The sequence below is a fragment of the Formica exsecta genome, unplaced genomic scaffold, assembly GCF_003651465.1.
Source record: "Formica exsecta isolate Colony F162 unplaced genomic scaffold, ASM365146v1 scaffold120, whole genome shotgun sequence".
Taxonomy (NCBI): domain Eukaryota; kingdom Metazoa; phylum Arthropoda; class Insecta; order Hymenoptera; family Formicidae; genus Formica; species Formica exsecta.
In genome coordinates, this window is record NW_021848537.1 from 1,366,352 (window position 1) to 1,384,894 (window position 18,543).

Below are 18,543 nucleotides of genomic sequence, written 5' to 3' on the forward strand. Positions count from 1 at the left end.
ATAGTTTATGGGGATATATATTCCTTTTACGTAGAACATACGCGCGAAGGACTATTAAATTGAACAAGCACGATCGCAGGACACTGTGTTCGGTGATTATTATAGTTACTCGACGAATTATTCGATGATTATTATAATCATGATGACGACGACATTATTCAATAGCTGTTGTAATTATTCGATTGGATTTGAATTTGTCTCGAGATTCTTACACAATTCCCGCGAAAGAGTGGCATTTAATTTAAAGAAAAAAAGATGTATATACCTCTGTTAGCGCAATTATGAAGAAATATCGTAAAAATCGATAAATAATTAATCCCGTTACCATTGTAAGAAAGATTGCATTTGCACACTTGCTTCTTTGTAATACTTGAATGCCCACCAATCGTCGTGCATATACGTGCGCCTATTATAAAATATACGATATATAACTTTTGCAACGCGTGTGACTTTAGGGAATACACTTTTAAAGTGCGTATGTGAATCCTCTTCTCGTGCACATAAAAGTTGCGCGTATCAAGCTAAAGAGGTACATTGTTATCGCGTATACGCGAGCTCATGTCTTATCAAGTAGCGTCATATCGTCGAACAGTCAAAATATTATATGTGTTAGATTTAATCTTATTTGTATTTAAAAAAAAAAAAAAAAGAAAGAATTGGGCAAACATGTAATTTAAATTATACATAGAGATTTAAATAATGTATTTTATATTAGAGAGAAAAAAAATATATTTTATTTTTTTGTACATTTTACATATTTATTTTTTATACATTTTTTTATTTCTTATATATTTTATTTTATAAAAATGTGATATTGATCAGAGGCATTAGTAGAAAGGATATCATACTTTTGGCTTTTTCTGATAATTTGAAAATTCCACGTAACATTGCTCTAGACAAATAAATTATTTGAATACTGATCACTATATATATATGCAAATTATCAAATTATAAGACATGAAAATATAAATCGGAATAGATCTCCACAAATCAATACAGCAACATTATTAATTAATAATTATCAATGCTATTAATGCGCTATTGATCCTTTATTAATACTATAATATACTGTATAATGTGATAGGACGCGAGCTCATGTGACGTGATAATTGTGAATCTTGATATTTTGTCCTGGAACGCAATCCGCGATCGATCAGTGGCGCCCGAGAGCCATTACTATTGCTAATGACACAATTACCGTAGGTATAATTAGCGAGCAAGCGTGAGACCAATGTACGTCGAGCCCATGAACACGTGCGGCAGCCACAATATCGCATGCGAGTATAACGAGAGAGAGAGAGAGAGAGAGAGAGAGAGAGAGAGAGAGAGAGAGAGAGAGAGTATGTTAACGTTATTCGATGGTTACGAAAGGTGATATATTAATTAGTCGATATACATATTATAATATTATATCACACTGTTTTAAAAAATTATATAGTATAATATAATTTAAAAAAAAAAAAGAAAATTGAAAAAAAACTAAAAATTCTTACATTACATTATAATTTAGATATAACAATTATTAATTATATTGTGAATTATATTGTAATATAAAAATTGACATTCTGATAACGCGATGCGAATTTCAATTTCGATTATCATTAATCGTTAATTAATGTTGAGTTAATAAATTTCATACGACGAGATTAATTGATTCTGTCAAGAGGGACGATTGTCGTCAGGACGACTGTATAAAAAAGCGTTATTCTATCACATACTACGCACTTTATTCCGTGGCGATGTTCTCGAGGGGAATTGAGCGCAGAGAAATGTGAACCGGGCCATCCGTAACGTATAGAAATGGAAATGCTGGTGTGAGTTTGTGGAGAGGTGAAATTTATTTCCTATATATATAATTTAATTTTTGTACAGTATTTTTATATTACCGCACGACAAATTTTCTACGAAGATTTTATCTGATAGTATCTATAATACGTATTATATAAATCTTTAGGAAAAGATATATATACATATTATTCGCGAAAATAATTCGATAATTATAATTATTCGATTATTATAATTATTTGATATAATATAAGCTGTTTATATAGATATTTTTTTTTTTCAAAACGCGTTATATCTAGAAAAAAAAATTAATATTTTCTTTTTTTAGAATTTACAGAGAAACGGATCAAATTTCGAAGAGTAAGATTGTTTAATTTATTATTCCTATATTTACCGTGTATTCTTTATTCGAAAACTCTTGTACATTTTAGTTTTAAGATATTATCCGAAATATATTTCCCTTATTTTGAGCTAAAAAAACAGGTTTTAGCAATTTCCAAACAATATACGACGATTATTTTCTTTTATGCAATCCTTTTACGTCATCATCTCGTGTCTCTCGCTTTGCGCTTTTATTTCTCCGATTTTTTTCGTTCGACTAAATTAAGTTGCCGAACAAACAATCTGGATATACTCTGGAAAGCAATATCCAGTAACATCGCGGGTCAACTCCATACGATCATTTCCATCTCGGACGACGGGCGGATGTCACATGTTATGCGCAAGTTGAAAAAAAAGATCGTGAAATCGTACTCTCGAACGCGAGAGAGAGAGAGAGAGAGAGAGAGAGAGAGAGAGATTATGTTAACGTTATTCGATGGTTACGAGAGGTGGCATATTAATTAGTCGATATACATATTATAGATATAAAATATATCCCTGTTCTCTATTTCTTAAAATAATATTACGACAGTTGATCAGAGAGAGAGAGAGAAACACACATGGAACAATAGCTTCTCTCCGTAAAAATCATGCCAGACGACGGTCGTTTATCCACGATCAATCTTTCTCGTCGTGTCGATTGTTTAAAAACTATTATTAACATTGATTTCACGGCAAAGTCACGGTTTCGACCGCGCGAGAAAATAGGATTGCGTCAGAATAAAAAGTCACACTGTTTTAAAAAATTATATAGTATAATATAATTTAAAAAAAAAAAAGAAAATTGAAAAAAAACTAAAAATTCTTACATTACATTATAATTTAGATATAACAATTATTAATTATATTGTGAATTATATTGTAATATAAAAATTGACATTCTGATAACGCGATGCGAATTTCAATTTCGATTATCATTAATCGTTAATTAATGTTGAGTTAATAAATTTCATACGACGAGATTAATTGATTCTGTCAAGAGGGACGATTGTCGTCAGGACGACTGTATAAAAAAGCGTTATTCTATCACATACTACGCACTTTATTCCGTGGCGATGTTCTCGAGGGGAATTGAGCGCAGAGAAATGTGAACCGGGCCATCCGTAACGTATAGAAATGGAAATGCTGGTGTGAGTTTGTGGAGAGGTGAAATTTATTTCCTATATATATAATTTAATTTTTGTACAGTATTTTTATATTACCGCACGACAAATTTTCTACGAAGATTTTATCTGATAGTATCTATAATACGTATTATATAAATCTTTAGGAAAAGATATATATACATATTATTCGCGAAAATAATTCGATAATTATAATTATTCGATTATTATAATTATTTGATATAATATAAGCTGTTTATATAGATATTTTTTTTTTTCAAAACGCGTTATATATCTAGAAAAAAAAATTAATATTTTCTTTTTTTAGAATTTACAGAAACGGATCAAATTTTACGAAGAGTAAGATTGTTTAATTTATTATTCCTATATTTACCGTGTATTCTTTATTCGAAAACTCTTGTACATTTTAGTTTTAAGATATTATCCGAAATATATTTCCCTTATTTTGAGCTAAAAAACAGGTTTTAGCAATTTCCAAACAATATACGACGATTATTTTCTTTTATGCAATCCTTTTACGTCATCATCTCGTGTCTCTCGCTTTGCGCTTTTATTTCTCCGATTTTTTTCGTTCGACTAAATTAAGTTGCCGAACAAACAATCTGGATATACTCTGGAAAGCAATATCCAGTAACATCGCGGGTCAACTCCATACGATCATTTCCATCTCGGACGACGGGCGGATGTCACATGTTATGCGCAAGTTGAAAAAAAAGATCGTGAAATCGTACTCTCGAACGCGAGCTGACTGATGTCTCTCTCCGGTTAGATGAGAGAGAGAAGAGGAACCTTCGAGCTTATCGCTCGCTCGGACTGGCTAGCAGATCCGTTGCGCTCGTGATAACACAGCGTGATTTTTAGCAAGTGCCACGTATTATATACCGATACTTGGCGTGATCCTTAGAAGATTTTGGACCATTTGGCAGCGAGACACGATGCAGTCTCGAGGTCGATCGATCGCATCGGCACTCATTGCTCGTGTATCTTTACTCGAATCGCTCCTTTTTCTCCTTGAAATAATTGATCCGAGAAAGTAGACGTTCTTTACGAAACTTTTCTATTTTTCTAAGATTCTAAATCAAACAAATTTTGAAGTTCTCGAACGCGTGTTTAAATTTGATATTCTTTGAAAATCACTGGGAAATTTAATATGCAAGAGATCGAGTTATAAATGCTAGTTTAACAAATTTTTTTTTATACATATTTTTTATTATAAAATATAAACTCCCGTTTTTAAGTGATAATTGCAATTTCCTTTTTCATTTTTTTCTCAAAGGTTGTAGATTTTTAAATAAAAATTTACATACAAGAATATATCATAATCTTAAAAGATTATCACAGAAAAATTCTCACAGACAAAATATCGCAGATATATAATTGAAAGTTATTATTAATTTAATTATAAATATAAATTCGCGTATATAAAAGCATTCTTGAAATATGATGGAAGCGACATGATAATCCTAACAACAAGTAAAAAATTTCGTGTGCATTCGAGTGTCGAAAATCCCGAAAAAAAAAAATATATAAAGATAAATATATATATCGTGACAGAAAATCAAACGTAATCTTCGCACATATTTGTCTCCTCGGTCGCGCGCAATTTTTGGACCTCATGTTTTTGTAGAATTGTAGAATTTTATACTGCATACTTGTGCGATAAAAGGTACATGCGACGAATGGACCTCGTCGTTTTTATGAATTTTGATACTACATCGTGCTACAAAGTCCGCGTGCGCGAGTCGCGTTCTAGACGTCTCAATAGCGCCCGTCGTCGTCGTCGAGGAGATTAATTGATGCGAATATTCGACGAATAGGTAGACCTCAATTCAACACGATATTTGTGCGCTCGTAATAAATAATTACAATGTTACAAATATTGTATAAATTTTGCATTAATTTCTCGTAGATTGAGATATAAATTTCAAAACACTGACCAAATTTTATTAATAATTATTCACATATTTTATTATATATCATGATTATATATTTATTTATTAGCCAAAATAATACGTTAAATATCTTTATATAATATATAAAAGACACTTGAACATCTAATGCGCTTCAAGACTTTTTGAAAATTCAATTTTCCAACTCGAAAGCACTGCGAGATTTTTCCCCTCGAGCACCGCGAATGTCAAGATTACAGCAATCGAGGTTTACCGATCGATCGATTGATCAATGGCTAAACCGAGGTTTTGATATACGCTTTTCATTCTTTGTGTGTATACTACTGTACTCCCGCGTAACTCTCCGGCGTTTATAATTTTCTACGAAATACAGAGAAATGAAGATAGAAAGAAAAGAACGAGACAACTTTTGAGGACACGTATAGAAAACAATGGAGATTTTATAAGAATATAAACGTGTAATGAGAAAGAGAGAGAAAAAGACAGCTCTGCAGGATTGGATAAAAAAGCGACATAAAAATGTAGAATTTATACGAATATGTGATGAATGACACGATAATTTATCAATTTTAAACCGGCAATGGTATCAATGGATTAATTTTTTTCTTCGCATCTTTTGCTCTGCAAAATCATAATATATATAATTTAATTTTCTTATCTATACTTAATTTTTCACAATATATTTTATAAACCATAATTAAATTTTGTGAATCATAATTAAGCAATTAAGTTCACAAAAAAAAAAAAAAAAATAAAAAAAATAACCCTTCAAAAAACAAATTCGCACCGCACTGCGCATAGTTTGAGAGAAAAAGAAAGAGAAAGAGAGTGAGAGAGAATTCGTTTTTATAACGTGAGCAATATATCGAATAACGAAGAATAATCATTGAGGGAAACAACGGCCGTCATCTCGCTGCTACGTCTCGTCCGAAAAGAATCCGATTGTTGGGCCTTCCGACTGCAAGTGCTCACACTTAACGCATAAAGTCATTCACGTTTGTATAAACCGTTTACGAAGGACGACATCCTGTTCATCGTCGGTTCACAGTACAGGCGATAATCGTTCGAGTTTTATGCAACATGAGAATTTTGCAATTATTTTGCATTTTCAATTGCTTATACAGAACGTCTCTTTAATATCAAATTAATTCATAAAGTAATAATTTTATCAGTCAAAAATGTTTGTCGAATGTTATTTATAGCAGCAAAAGATGAGATACAATTTTTCATGATTCACATAAAGTTGCTCCCAAATTCGTCCATCGATTTTGACCAATTTGGGACATCGGTATCTATTCTCTCACCTATCTACCTTTCTCGGGATCGTTCAATCATACGTATCGATTCGATTGCCTGATTCGTACATTCTTGTTATTTCAGTGAACTTTATTCGCGCGGGGAGGATCAAAGTTGAGTTCCGCGCGATGTCGATTTCTGACATCTCTCAAAATAACGACCTAATTAATTAAGCCGCGATCGTCTGTCGCAATTATCTGTCGCTTCGAATTTCGACACCAAACACACAGCCATTTATAGAAAGTAATTACAATTATTTTTTAATTATATAATTGCATTCGAAGATCGCGCGGAACTCTGATCAATTCCGTTCAAGAAATCGTCGGCCTAAAAAAAGGGGAACATTTAGTAAATGTTCGCAGAAATTTTTTAAACAGGAAAATTATTTATGTTTTCCAGACGATTTTTTCCTACATTTTTCACAAAATAACTTTTTTTTTTTTCTTTGATCGACTCATTCCACGCATCTACCAATTGTCATCACTGTCAATCGCTGGCGGTTTGAAAGACTGATAGCATTAAAAGAAAAGAAAAAAGAAAAAAAAAAAGAAGAAATTCTGTGCGATCATTATCATTTTTCCTTGTAGCCTGGATCGGAATTAAAGATTAGAGGAATCGCGATCGTCGTAATTTCGAGGAGTTGACTCAATTTCCAATGTTATAAATAACAAATAGATTTACCATCGTTTCGAATAAGCGCAGAGATCGTTTTCTATTACGAGAAAATCTGATCTTGCCAAGATTTCGATCACTATTTTAGACATTAAACATGGACAGACAGGACGAAGGACCGAATATATATCTCGCCTCGTATCTTATAAGCGATACGTAAAAAGGCTACCGGCCTCGATCAAATGCATCATCGATTTAAGAAAGAAAAAAAATTGCGACATGAGAAGAATGATTTTTAAATAACTCGATATACACGATCCGATCCGGGGTCATTTAAGCTCAAAGAGAAAGCGAGAAGGAATAAAAAGAAGGAAGGAGGAAAGGGGCGAAGATAAAAAAAAAAAAAAATCGTACTGACACACACATACCATTACACACATGTAACACGCGCATTAACGAATAGAAGAAATGATAGTCTATTGTGCTGCATACGTATTTAAATTAACGGAGCATTAAATAAGCATGGGTGTGCATCTTAGATGTATTAGAAAACCTTCACCCTCCCCCTTCCCATCACGCGTTTAGTATTAATTATTAAAATAGGCGATGATACGCAGGGGTGCGGAGGGAGAGGATTAATTGTATACGAATTCGAAAGACGTAGGATACACACGATAATCAGGATCATCCATCTTCCATAGTCATAGATTGTACGTTATATTTATATTATGGTCGTCCAAGAATATCTCGCAATATCTTCTTGTGACGCAAATTATCATTATAATTATGTTATAAAAGTAGTATGAAAAATACGAAGAATCCAAGAATTAGAATGCTCGAAATTCATGAATTTCTAAGATCGAAAATATCTTAAATTCGAAGATACATGGATTAAAATTTATAAATCCAAAGATCTATCCAAAATCTTGTAGCATATTTATAAATCCTAGTATATCTAAATTCAATCCCAATCTTTAAATCGACATTTTATTAGATACGAGAACTTAATTTACAAAATTATGTGCAAATTTAAGAATTTTAAAATTTAAAAATTTAAAGAATTTAAAAATTCCAAGATTTACATATTTTTAATAAAAAAATAATGGAATATTTTTTTTTTTTTTAATGTACTGGATTCAACGATGATTTCGAGCATTTTAATTGACATAAATGTACAGTTATGTGTTTTATAGTAAAGCCCCTGTATAGTAGATATCGTAAAGAATCGTTATATTATATTATAGGATATTGTGTCCTGATTGTCGATGTGTCTTAATTAAACGTCAGGATCAACCTCAACTGTGTCATCGATCGATCTATCATTATTATTATCAACACAGTTTTATTCTTCTGATAACGGAAGCGAAAAAATCGCAAAGGATTGAAGAAAAAAAGAAAGTGAAAACAAACCTCTCCCTCGTCTCATCCCCCGGAAAATCTCGCCGGAGATAAAAATTATCGCTATAATTTTATTCATGTGTTTCACATGCGACTCGATTGAGTATGCAATACTCAAGCGGATTGTAATATGTATAATTTTTAAGAGACGATTGTGTGTGAAAAGAAAAGGCAGCATATATTGTCATTCTTTTATCGTTGTATTATTTATACCTCTCGAAAGAGTTTCACGTATATACAATAATAATTATAATTAAAATCGACTAGTGTATTTTAAATCCGACTGACAACAATTAAAAAATTAAATTGCGCTGACACGTGTGTGTTAGTCTTTTTATGCTCCAATCTTTCTTGTCTCCTATCCTTGTACAACATTTATTATTAAGCAAAAAAAAAAAGGAATCACATTTATAAAGATTTAATCGTAATCTTTAAATATTAAATATTTTTTATATATTTTTAAAATATGCATTTCTAGTATTTTAAAAGAAAGCTAGTTTTATATAATATTTTTTTTTTAGTCAACGGCTACAACGAATATAAATGTATAGAAAAAGTTTCTAGCTTTTAAACTAAATAGAGCGAAAAATAGCTAAAAATTTCGCCAAAGAATTGTGTGCTTAAATAATTGAACCTCGTTGGGGAAATATGTATTTTCGTCAGAAACCAGAGAGACGAGTGCAGTCTAAGAGATTAAATGTTCGCAGAGAGGGCACGTAATCGCATTTTTGACTTTCGTCCCTTCGATTACGATTTTATTGCGTGTCCAAGCGAGTGCCCTCGTCGCCGAGATAACGAAATTCGCGAGCGAATCGCTCACTTTTTGCACGAGAGAAAAAAAAAGAAGGAGACGTAAGGGCAGAGGATGCGCGGTTTTTTATTCAGTTGTATTCCATAAAAGGCGAACTCGGCGTACACGGAACGAGACTAGTTCGGCGCGGGGCTAATTGTTAATTAAGACGCGAATTGCCGTGCGGATTGACAATTTGCAATTGTAAAATCCGTTCCTCACGTGTAATCGCATCTCGCTCGTATCGCCCGATCGGGCGAGTCTCACTCGCTTGTTTCCAATCGTATAGAAATTGTTTCGCATGTCCCCCGTCTCCACGTGTGCGGAAAAACGAATTTCGAAGAAAAGTTTCATCGAAAGTACGGCCAGACCGATAGATAGATCCTACGAAATGTTTCTACAGTTAAAACTTTCGAGACGCCTACGTGACACTTTAATACAGACTGAAAGAACGGGCGATAAAATTTATCCATTATCGAATTAAAAATAATAATAAAAATTATTATACAGGGTGTCCTTAATTTAAATGTCAAAACTTTAGGAGCGTGTAGGGGACCGATAAACTAAGACAAAAAGTCCGAATATGGAATTAAGAAAAGAGAGTAAGTTAAAATCCTCCTGAGATAAAATTAGATTAGAAACAAAATTTCTCCAAGTAAGAGAAGTTTCTATGTCGTTCGGCGAGTTGCGAAGTATAAGCAATAATGTGAAATAGGTCGATCGTATTTTAAGTCGGCGAAGTCTATACACTTCGATGAACAGGACCAGCTGCACCCCGAGATAAGAGGCGTCTCGCCCACGTCATATTCCCCATGAAACGTGTCACATTTATATCCCATAATTCCGTTAGACTTAATATTTTTTTTCTTTCTTCCTTTACCTTCCAGATAAATTTTGACCCCCTCCCCCCCCCCCCCCCCCCTCGATCTTTTCTCTCTTTTTCTTATCAATTCAACTTATTATTTCTAGCTCTTTTTTAAATTCCTTTGCATTAAATCTTATTTCTGTGTTTAAATAAAATTATTATAAAGACAAATTTATTTTTCGGATTTTTTAAATATCTTTCTTTATCAAGAAATTATCCCTTCCAAAGGTTCCAAAAATTCCAGAATTTCTTGCGTAGGTAGAATTGAATGAGAGAGAGAGAAGCGGGTTAAACATTGGCGAAATAACTGCTTCCTCTATCACTTTAAACAGATTCGATCGAAACCAATCGGTGGTTCGTATCGCGGGCACCGGTTCTCGTTTCACACCCGCGTGAACAAATCACTCACTGCTGTTCCACCCCCATACGAAGCGAATACGAGAGGGGATTCTTGGCTCACTGGAGCAGCAGGTAAGGATCCTGTTCGCAGTTTTACGCCGGCCATCAAGAGTATCAGTACTTCCGGAATATAAAATAATCGTAATTGTTGCAATTGCAAAAAAAAAAAAAAAAATTATTTTGCTACAAGTATCGTATAACATCGTTTAAGCGCGAGTTTGTGTGTTTCAATTTTATTCGAAGCAACAAGGTATATATTGTATATATTCTCTTTGTTAAAGATTAAAACTAATTAAGTCAGCGTATTCTAAATAATTAATTATATGTAAATTAATCACAGATCTTTATTATAAATTTTATTATATATTAATTACACAAAATTATTAAAATTATTGTTAAATTAATTAAAATTCAAGGAATAATTTGCGATTCACGATTCGCATGATTAATTTTTGAAATTTTTATCAGAGTTACATATATTGAATCTTCGTTATGGCAAATGATAATGAGACCATCGCGGACTCCCAGAAAAAATCCGTAGACCTCGCGAGGAAGGAATTGCGCGCGATATTGGGAAAAATGAGCGAGCTAAGGCTTTCCATTAAAGCATGGAGATTGCTTCGAGCCCGTTCGCGATTAAAACCAACGAAACCAATGAAATTTCGCGCGAGACACCTGTGGATTTTGCTGATCACATGGATAACGGTGCAAGTCGTTCGAAATCGCATTCAGACATATCGATATAATAAGGTGAGATAAATTTCACGTTGTCTGATATTTCACATTTTTACACTTTCATACATACACGTATTTTTCATAATGCAAATTGTAGATTAATTTTTCTATTTGTGTGTGATATTGTAAGGTATATTATACAATTTACGAATTACAAGAGCATCATTTTTTACTTATAATATAAATAAATTGATAATCACATTTATAATAAAATTACATTTGCTCAAAATTACGGCTAAGAATTAAAGTTTGAAATTAAATGAAAAGTTCTATTAAGAATTATTTGCGTTATAGTGGTTAAGTCGTTGTTTTAGTGCTTGATAACAGTGCCCTGGTTTACGCAAAAAGTTTTCCGACCACCAGAAGATTGTTCGATCTGCCAGGACATTCAACAGGTTGACAAGCTCTCGGCCGTTGATCCAACGATCTTCGAGCAACGGTATTATTACACAGCCAGTAATTCATATGCAATTTTCTCTCATTTTAAAAAAATTTTGTCTCAGTAATAATTTGTAAAAGAATCCATTTACTTTTAATTAATTAATTTACTTACAATGTGCTAAAATTTTTTTAAAGATAATATTTTAGTTATTATTTATAAAAGCCTATCTATTTTTAACGTATTAATTTATTTTAAAAAATTTTCGATTATATTAAAAATTAATCGACTTTGCTTTTAAATTATTTAAAAAAATTCATCTATGTAATAATTATTTTACTTATTTAACGTCGCTAATATTTTCTAAAAATTGATTTATGTGCAATTATTACTTTTTTTGTGAAGAATTATTTTACCTATACATACGCCCGCTCGCGCATGTGTGTATGTATTAATGATTATTATTTTCGCGCGACTAATATTTTTCTACGATTGCACTTTATTTGTGATTAGCTATGCGTATTCAGGAAAACCAGTGGTGATAAGCGACGCCATGGCCAACTGGACGGCGTCCAAAGTCTTTTCTTTCTCATTTTTTAAAACACTATATTACGAAAAGGAAGCAAATTGCCAATTTTTCCCGTACAAGACGGAATTTCAGAGTCTGCAGGATGTCTTCGATATGAACGCCAGTCGAGCCACAATGGAAAAGGGCACGAAGCCCTGGTATGTCGGTTGGTAAGTAATTTAGAAAAGTAGCAATTAATCCTTGGATGAATAAAAAAGATCTCTCAGACCTTGCAATATTCTTTGTTTATAATATTCATAATGAATTTTCAGATTTTCAAATCTTCCAAATTATTTCTTTTTAAACAATTTGTAAAAAAAATTTCAATGCAAAATAATTAAGATTATTTTTTTGCTATTTAAATTTTTGCAAATTTTTATTAGTGCAATATAAATCCAAGTATTAACTCTAAATATGTTCGCTTGATTCTAATTTCTGGGGCATATCGGATGAAATTAATACCAATGTGTGATAAAATATTAAAATAATATCGATAATAAATTAAGATAAAATATCAATAAAATATACTTCTTGAAGCTAGTGATTAGAAAATAATAAATAAAAATTTAAAAGTTATGTGAAGAGAGAGAAGACACGATAATAAATCTTTTTTAATTATTAATGAATTAATGAGAAATTATTAATAATGAATTATTATGAATAAATAAATATATCCATAATTTTTTAAAATAATTTTATAATAATTACTAAATTCATTGTCAAAAAATTATTGCATTTGCAACAATATAAAAAAAATTGCAGAGAAAATAAAAATAAATTAGAAGAGAGAGAAGATACAATAACAAATCTTTTTTAATTAGTAACAAATTAATAAGGAATTATTAACCATCTATTTATGAATAAATAAATATATTCATCATTTTTGAAACAATTTTATAATAATTACTAATTTCATTGTCAAAAAATTATTGCATTTGCAAAAATATAAAAAAAGATTGCAGAGAAAATAAATGAATAAATGTAAAATATAAACTCACTCATCGAATCATTCATTCATCGATGCATCGTCATTGCTGCATTCCTCTGTAGAACGGTCTGCAAGCATAATTATTGAAAATATAAAATATCAATTTAAAATAGCTGAACAATTAATGGGAGCAAGGTTGAAATAAATAACATTTTATTCGAATGACATACACACATCCATAATATATATTTTTTTTTCCATTATTTGATTCACGGTGAACGCGAGAATATTTTGTTATGACAAGCAACAATATATCAATCACATCATCGTAAATAAATCAAACGAACAATTTTCGTCGCACAAATATATAATAAATAATATTCACCATCAGTTGCGATGACGCATCGTAGTTGCCTTTTTTTCACTCTGACCGTTGCTGACCATCTTTTGAGACGAATGTTTCACTATCACAATCCTCGCCCGTTAACATTTTCGGCCCGGATATTTATCGCACTTACGTGATGCGTTTTAGATAAATAATAACGCGAAACGATATCTTGTCGCATTTTTCGCGGCACTATCGACATATATTTTTGCACCCGCGACGCACTTTTGCCATTTTTCGATTTATAATAAACGAAAAATCTAAATCGCGCGACTTCACATCGCTACTTTACCGCGGAACGTAAGACAAATACACTGATTTTCGATCGAGACTCTCTGAATTTGGATAAATAATGTTTGATGTCAAACGACGCGATATACGATGTTTACGGATATATTGATGAAGCAAATGAGATATATTACAATCGACGTACGCGACTGCCCCGCTAAATACGACACAGACACACACACACACGACACTAGTTTGTTCGTGACGACGCGATGTCGAGAGGGGACAGGCGACCGATCTTGGCCGAACCGCCGTGAAGGACGGAGAAAGACTAGAAAGAGTATGACAGCGCGCGACGCGAGCGCGAGTGAAAACAAAAACAAGCACGGCTCCCGGCCTGACATTCCGGGAATCGAGATAAGAAATTTGTAGGATATCGCGCGGAGTAAGAAAAAAACTCTCTTCTGAAAGAAATATAGCCTCGCGTATATTTTAATATAATTTTCTATACTATTAGTATTTAAAAATCTAAAATTATGTATTATTAATGTATTAATTAAACTTACGAAAATTATTATTACCGTACGTTTGACACACTGCTTGAAACTATGATCGCACAAAGTTTATTTGTAGTAACTATCACATGTTGGCATTATTGATGCGATATATATACACATTTTATATATATATATAATATTTATTCTCGATAATTTTACTAAACGCGCGTTTAATATTATAATATGATTGCGCAGAATTTCTCTGAGAAAACTTTTTGACAGAATATGTATATATAATAAAAAGCAAAATACCCTAGAGTTTTTCCGCCACTTTTGTGATATACACAGATAATATTTATTCTTAATTCTTACCTAACTTAAACTCCGATGTGACGAGACGAGCGATTCTCTTTTCATAATATTGAATCGTAACATATATAAATACAATTAACAATCGCGAAATATTAATTATAGCGATGGACAATGCTCGATCTCGCGATTATATTTGGACGAAAATTCCATCGCATTGTCATGAATAATTGGGCGAAATACATTATAAACGAACGCGAGGACAACTTCACGTCTACTTCCGTTCGAGGCATTCGTGATCTGATTCCGACATTCCGAGTTTGTACTATAGGAATTAAATATAATTGTCATTCATTAATACCAACTGTCAATTGTAGCGCGTAAAATATCCGAATCCCTTTTTATTTAAACGCGAGTAATTTTTATTATTAATTAACCACCACGTAGCAATATTTATTAAACAATTGTTTTTATCGCTTTTAATAGTGTTATAGATCGTGTGTATTAAAGTGTATTCGCGTATAAAAATTGCGAGAAAGAGTTCGGAATAAACGTCGCGATAGTCGATATGATTCTGAACGAGGGGAGGGGGCATTCTCGAGCCCGACCGGTTTGTTTACAATTTTACAATGTTTACGGTAGCGCGGATAACAACTGCTAGGATCCATCTACAGATACAAGATCGCACGAGGTAAAATATTACATTTATTAAATACGATACGCATATGTATATCGTATATAAAAGTGACATTACGTATATCAAAGAACAAAGAACGCGAATAATTATCATCACTATTTATTGACAACCACGTGTTGCAATATTCGTTAAATAATTGGATTTATTACTCTTGATAGTGTTATAAATCGTGCGTTATAGTAATTATTATATATATTATTATATATATACAGGGTGCCCCCAATTTAAATGTCAAAACTTTAGGAGCGCGTAGGGGACCGATAATATTATTATATATATTATTAATCATATTTCATTATACCTATATTCCATGTGTCTACATATGATGTATATATCATTATATTATATTATTGACTTTTTGAGTAATTTTTTTCTTGTTGGACAAGAAAAGCATCTGACTTTCTCTTTTACTAACTGCTATTTTCTTATCCCCAATGAAAGCGCGCGCTTATCTATATAAGTCTATAGTACGTCATATACTATAGACTTATATAGATAAGTACGCATATGTCACGTTTATATTCTCCCGATATTACATATGTTCGTTAATGTCACGTTTAATAGTGATATGTACGCTCGATTCATGTATTGCAGTTGGCATAAATGACATGGTGACAGCCATTTTTAATTCGTATGTATAGTACAAAATCTCTTGCAAAATCGGACTAACCACTGCTCTACCGGAACGGAACAGAACTTGAAATATTTAACGGTCTTCCCGCGCGCGATTATTTGTGGCGTCGAAATGCTTGTGGTGTAGATATAATCGATGCAAACGAGTATCGTGAGTATTGAAAAAACGGAATCAATTTATCGCTATAATTACCGTTATAATCGCTACAGTTGTAATTATATCACGCGATACGATCTTAATTTTTATATCGATTGTCTCGTCACATCTAAATTACGATGTTAGGTTAAATGCTCGTATCTGCAAGTAAACGTGTAGTGTCGAGGAAAGTATCGGGGTAATAATTTTATTATGTATAAGTGCAATATATCACATCGATAGCGCGAAGTTGTGACGATTTCATCAAGGTAAGCTCTGCGCAATCGTAGCTCTCCTCCCAGGTAATATATTAGAATAAGTATTAATAATATAATCGAGAAATCAAATTATTGAGAATAAATATCGCTTGCAAATACACGTGTAACATCGGAGATACCGAGAAAAATATATCAATCATAATATTGCGTGTATATAAAATATATCACATCAATAATGACAGTGTCAAGTGGACTCTGCGCGATTGTAAAAAAAATTCCAAGCATTATTAAAGTAAGTATTAATAAAATTATCGAGCAGGTAAGCGCACGTATAAATAATTTTTTAAAATAATTTTACCCTTAATTACCTTTTCTTTTATTTGAGATATCCATCAAAATATAAAAAATAAAAGAGAAAAAATTATTGCACTAATATGAATCGAATATTCATTTTTTTTTTCATGTAAATAAAAAAATCAAATTCAAATTCTGGAGCCTGAAAAATCCTATATATTTTTTTAGCGAGAATATAATGTACACTCCGATATTTTTTTAAATCATCAATACACACGTACAATTCCGTTCAACAATTAAGCTTACGCAGAAAAAAGCTAGATTTATAACAACATACACGATAATCGCGAAACTCTGTCCATATAGAATTTTCGATGAAAAATGTATCGATAATCTGATCAATTTGATGTTAGACAAATTCGATTGTTTTCTTTGGATGAAAGAGTAAAAAAGATTTTTAGTTTTTCGTGATTACCTGCTTCTTCTTTTCCCTCAGGAGCAACTGCGATGAAAAAATTGGCGCAATATTGCGTCAGCATTATCAAAGACCGTATTTTCTCCCAGTCACCGCCGAAAGTGAAAAGACGGACTGGATTTTTATGGGGAGCCATGGCTACGGTGCACCGATACATGTAAGTCTGTAATAAAAAAATGACAATTATTAGAAAGCTTTTCTCATAAAATAGCTCGTTAAAAAAAATTGGTTAACGAAAAAGACACGTTGTTCTGTTATAAAGTTTTTTTAATGAGTTATTTATATATAGATATTCAATAAAAAAAGATTATTATTATCTCATAAATTTCCTATTATATAAAATAATTTCAACGCATACATATATTATTCAATCAGGTATTTGCATATTAATTTAATTTTTTTTTCGCAAAAACTATCTTTTTTTAAATATATTTATATATTTATATTTATATATGTAAATGTGTATTTTATGTTAAATGTGAAATATAAAATTTTTTAAGGTGGATGATGTAGAGTATCCCTCCTGGCAGGCACAGATAAAAGGTGAAAAACTGTGGATTTTGGAACCGCCGAGAGAATGTCACTATACTTGCAAGAGACTGGAAGTGATAGTGCATCCAGGGGAAATAAGTAAGCCATTTGATAAACGCTAATATAAATAATGACCGAATTAATTCCGCAGAATTAATTGTCAAATGCAGCCTTTTTATTAAAAATCACATTCAATTTCGTTGTGCATTGAAAATCAATCATTTAATGCTAACAATAAATAAAAATAAAGGACATGTACGTTATCCGTATCTTTGTTACTAGATTAATATAAAAGATTTCTGTTTAAGTCCTAATAAAAAAAGTTCTGATTTAATCTTATTTAAAAAAGGATTTATAAAACTTTTTTTGGGGAAAAGTAAAAATTAAAGACAATACATTTTGTGATTATATACTAAAAATTTAATTAAATTATCTTTTATTTCATTTTCTATATATTTCATTTTCAATCTTTTGCATCAATACATCGTACTTTTTAATTGCAGTTGTTTTGGATACGAATCGATGGTACCACCAGACGAAAATCGTTTCCAAAGATATGAGCATTACTATTGGTGCTGAATATGATTAATTATATAATCTATTCATCGTAACGGTGCGACAATTAACAAGTATAGCTTGATAAGAAAAAAAATATAATAAATATAATAACTCTCCTATGCAAATGTACAAAAAATAATAATGCGCAATATTTAAAAAATACTTTAAGGTGAATAAATTCTTGCGCAAAAACATGAATATATACGGAATAATATAATATGGAGTGTAATAAAATATATTATGGAGAAAAAGATTATTGTAATATCTGAAAAATCATCATAATTAAAAAAAAATTAAGGCAAACTATTAAATTTATTGTACAATTAAAAAAAAAGCGCGATTATTTTGAGCGATCTATACTTGATACAATCAGTTTTTTTTTTCTATTAATAATTTTATATATAATTTTATA

The 18,543-nt window shown here is 31.5% G+C and overlaps 1 protein-coding gene and 1 long non-coding RNA gene across 2 annotated transcripts in view; one reads left to right on the forward strand and one right to left on the reverse strand.

The window, feature by feature from the left end:
* LOC115243570 overlaps positions 1 to 14,168 on the reverse strand; it is a 55,094-nt gene extending 40,926 nt beyond the window's left edge. Inside the window, exons 1-2 of the long non-coding RNA XR_003885246.1 lie at positions 13,556 to 14,168; positions 13,241 to 13,298 (exon numbers count right to left, since the gene is read on the reverse strand). This is a non-coding gene — a long non-coding RNA (uncharacterized LOC115243570). The remainder of the gene's footprint in view (positions 1 to 13,240; positions 13,299 to 13,555) is intronic.
* Positions 10,344 to 18,291, forward strand: LOC115243519. Its single transcript, XM_029820604.1, has 7 exons — positions 10,344 to 10,810; positions 11,029 to 11,310; positions 11,610 to 11,734; positions 12,188 to 12,412; positions 17,064 to 17,199; positions 17,543 to 17,672; positions 18,077 to 18,291. The coding sequence occupies exons 2-7, from the start codon at positions 11,053 to 11,055 to the stop codon at positions 18,160 to 18,162; spliced, it is 960 nt and encodes a 319-aa protein (XP_029676464.1). The 5' UTR covers positions 10,344 to 10,810; positions 11,029 to 11,052; the 3' UTR covers positions 18,163 to 18,291.
* The last annotated feature ends 252 nt before the right edge of the window (positions 18,292 to 18,543 follow it).

Bases quoted from the DNA above. Each gene is read 5' to 3' on its own strand.
- LOC115243519 (XM_029820604.1), top strand. From the start codon at position 11,053: ATGGCAAATGATAATGAGACCATCGCGGACTCCCAGAAAAAATCCGTA. The intron at 12,413-17,063 runs GTAAGTAATTTA...CTTTTCCCTCAG, and splicing joins AAGCCCTGGTATGTCGGTTG to GAGCAACTGCGATGAAAAAA. The intron at 17,673-18,076 runs GTAAGCCATTTG...TTTTAATTGCAG, and splicing joins AGTGCATCCAGGGGAAATAA to TTGTTTTGGATACGAATCGA.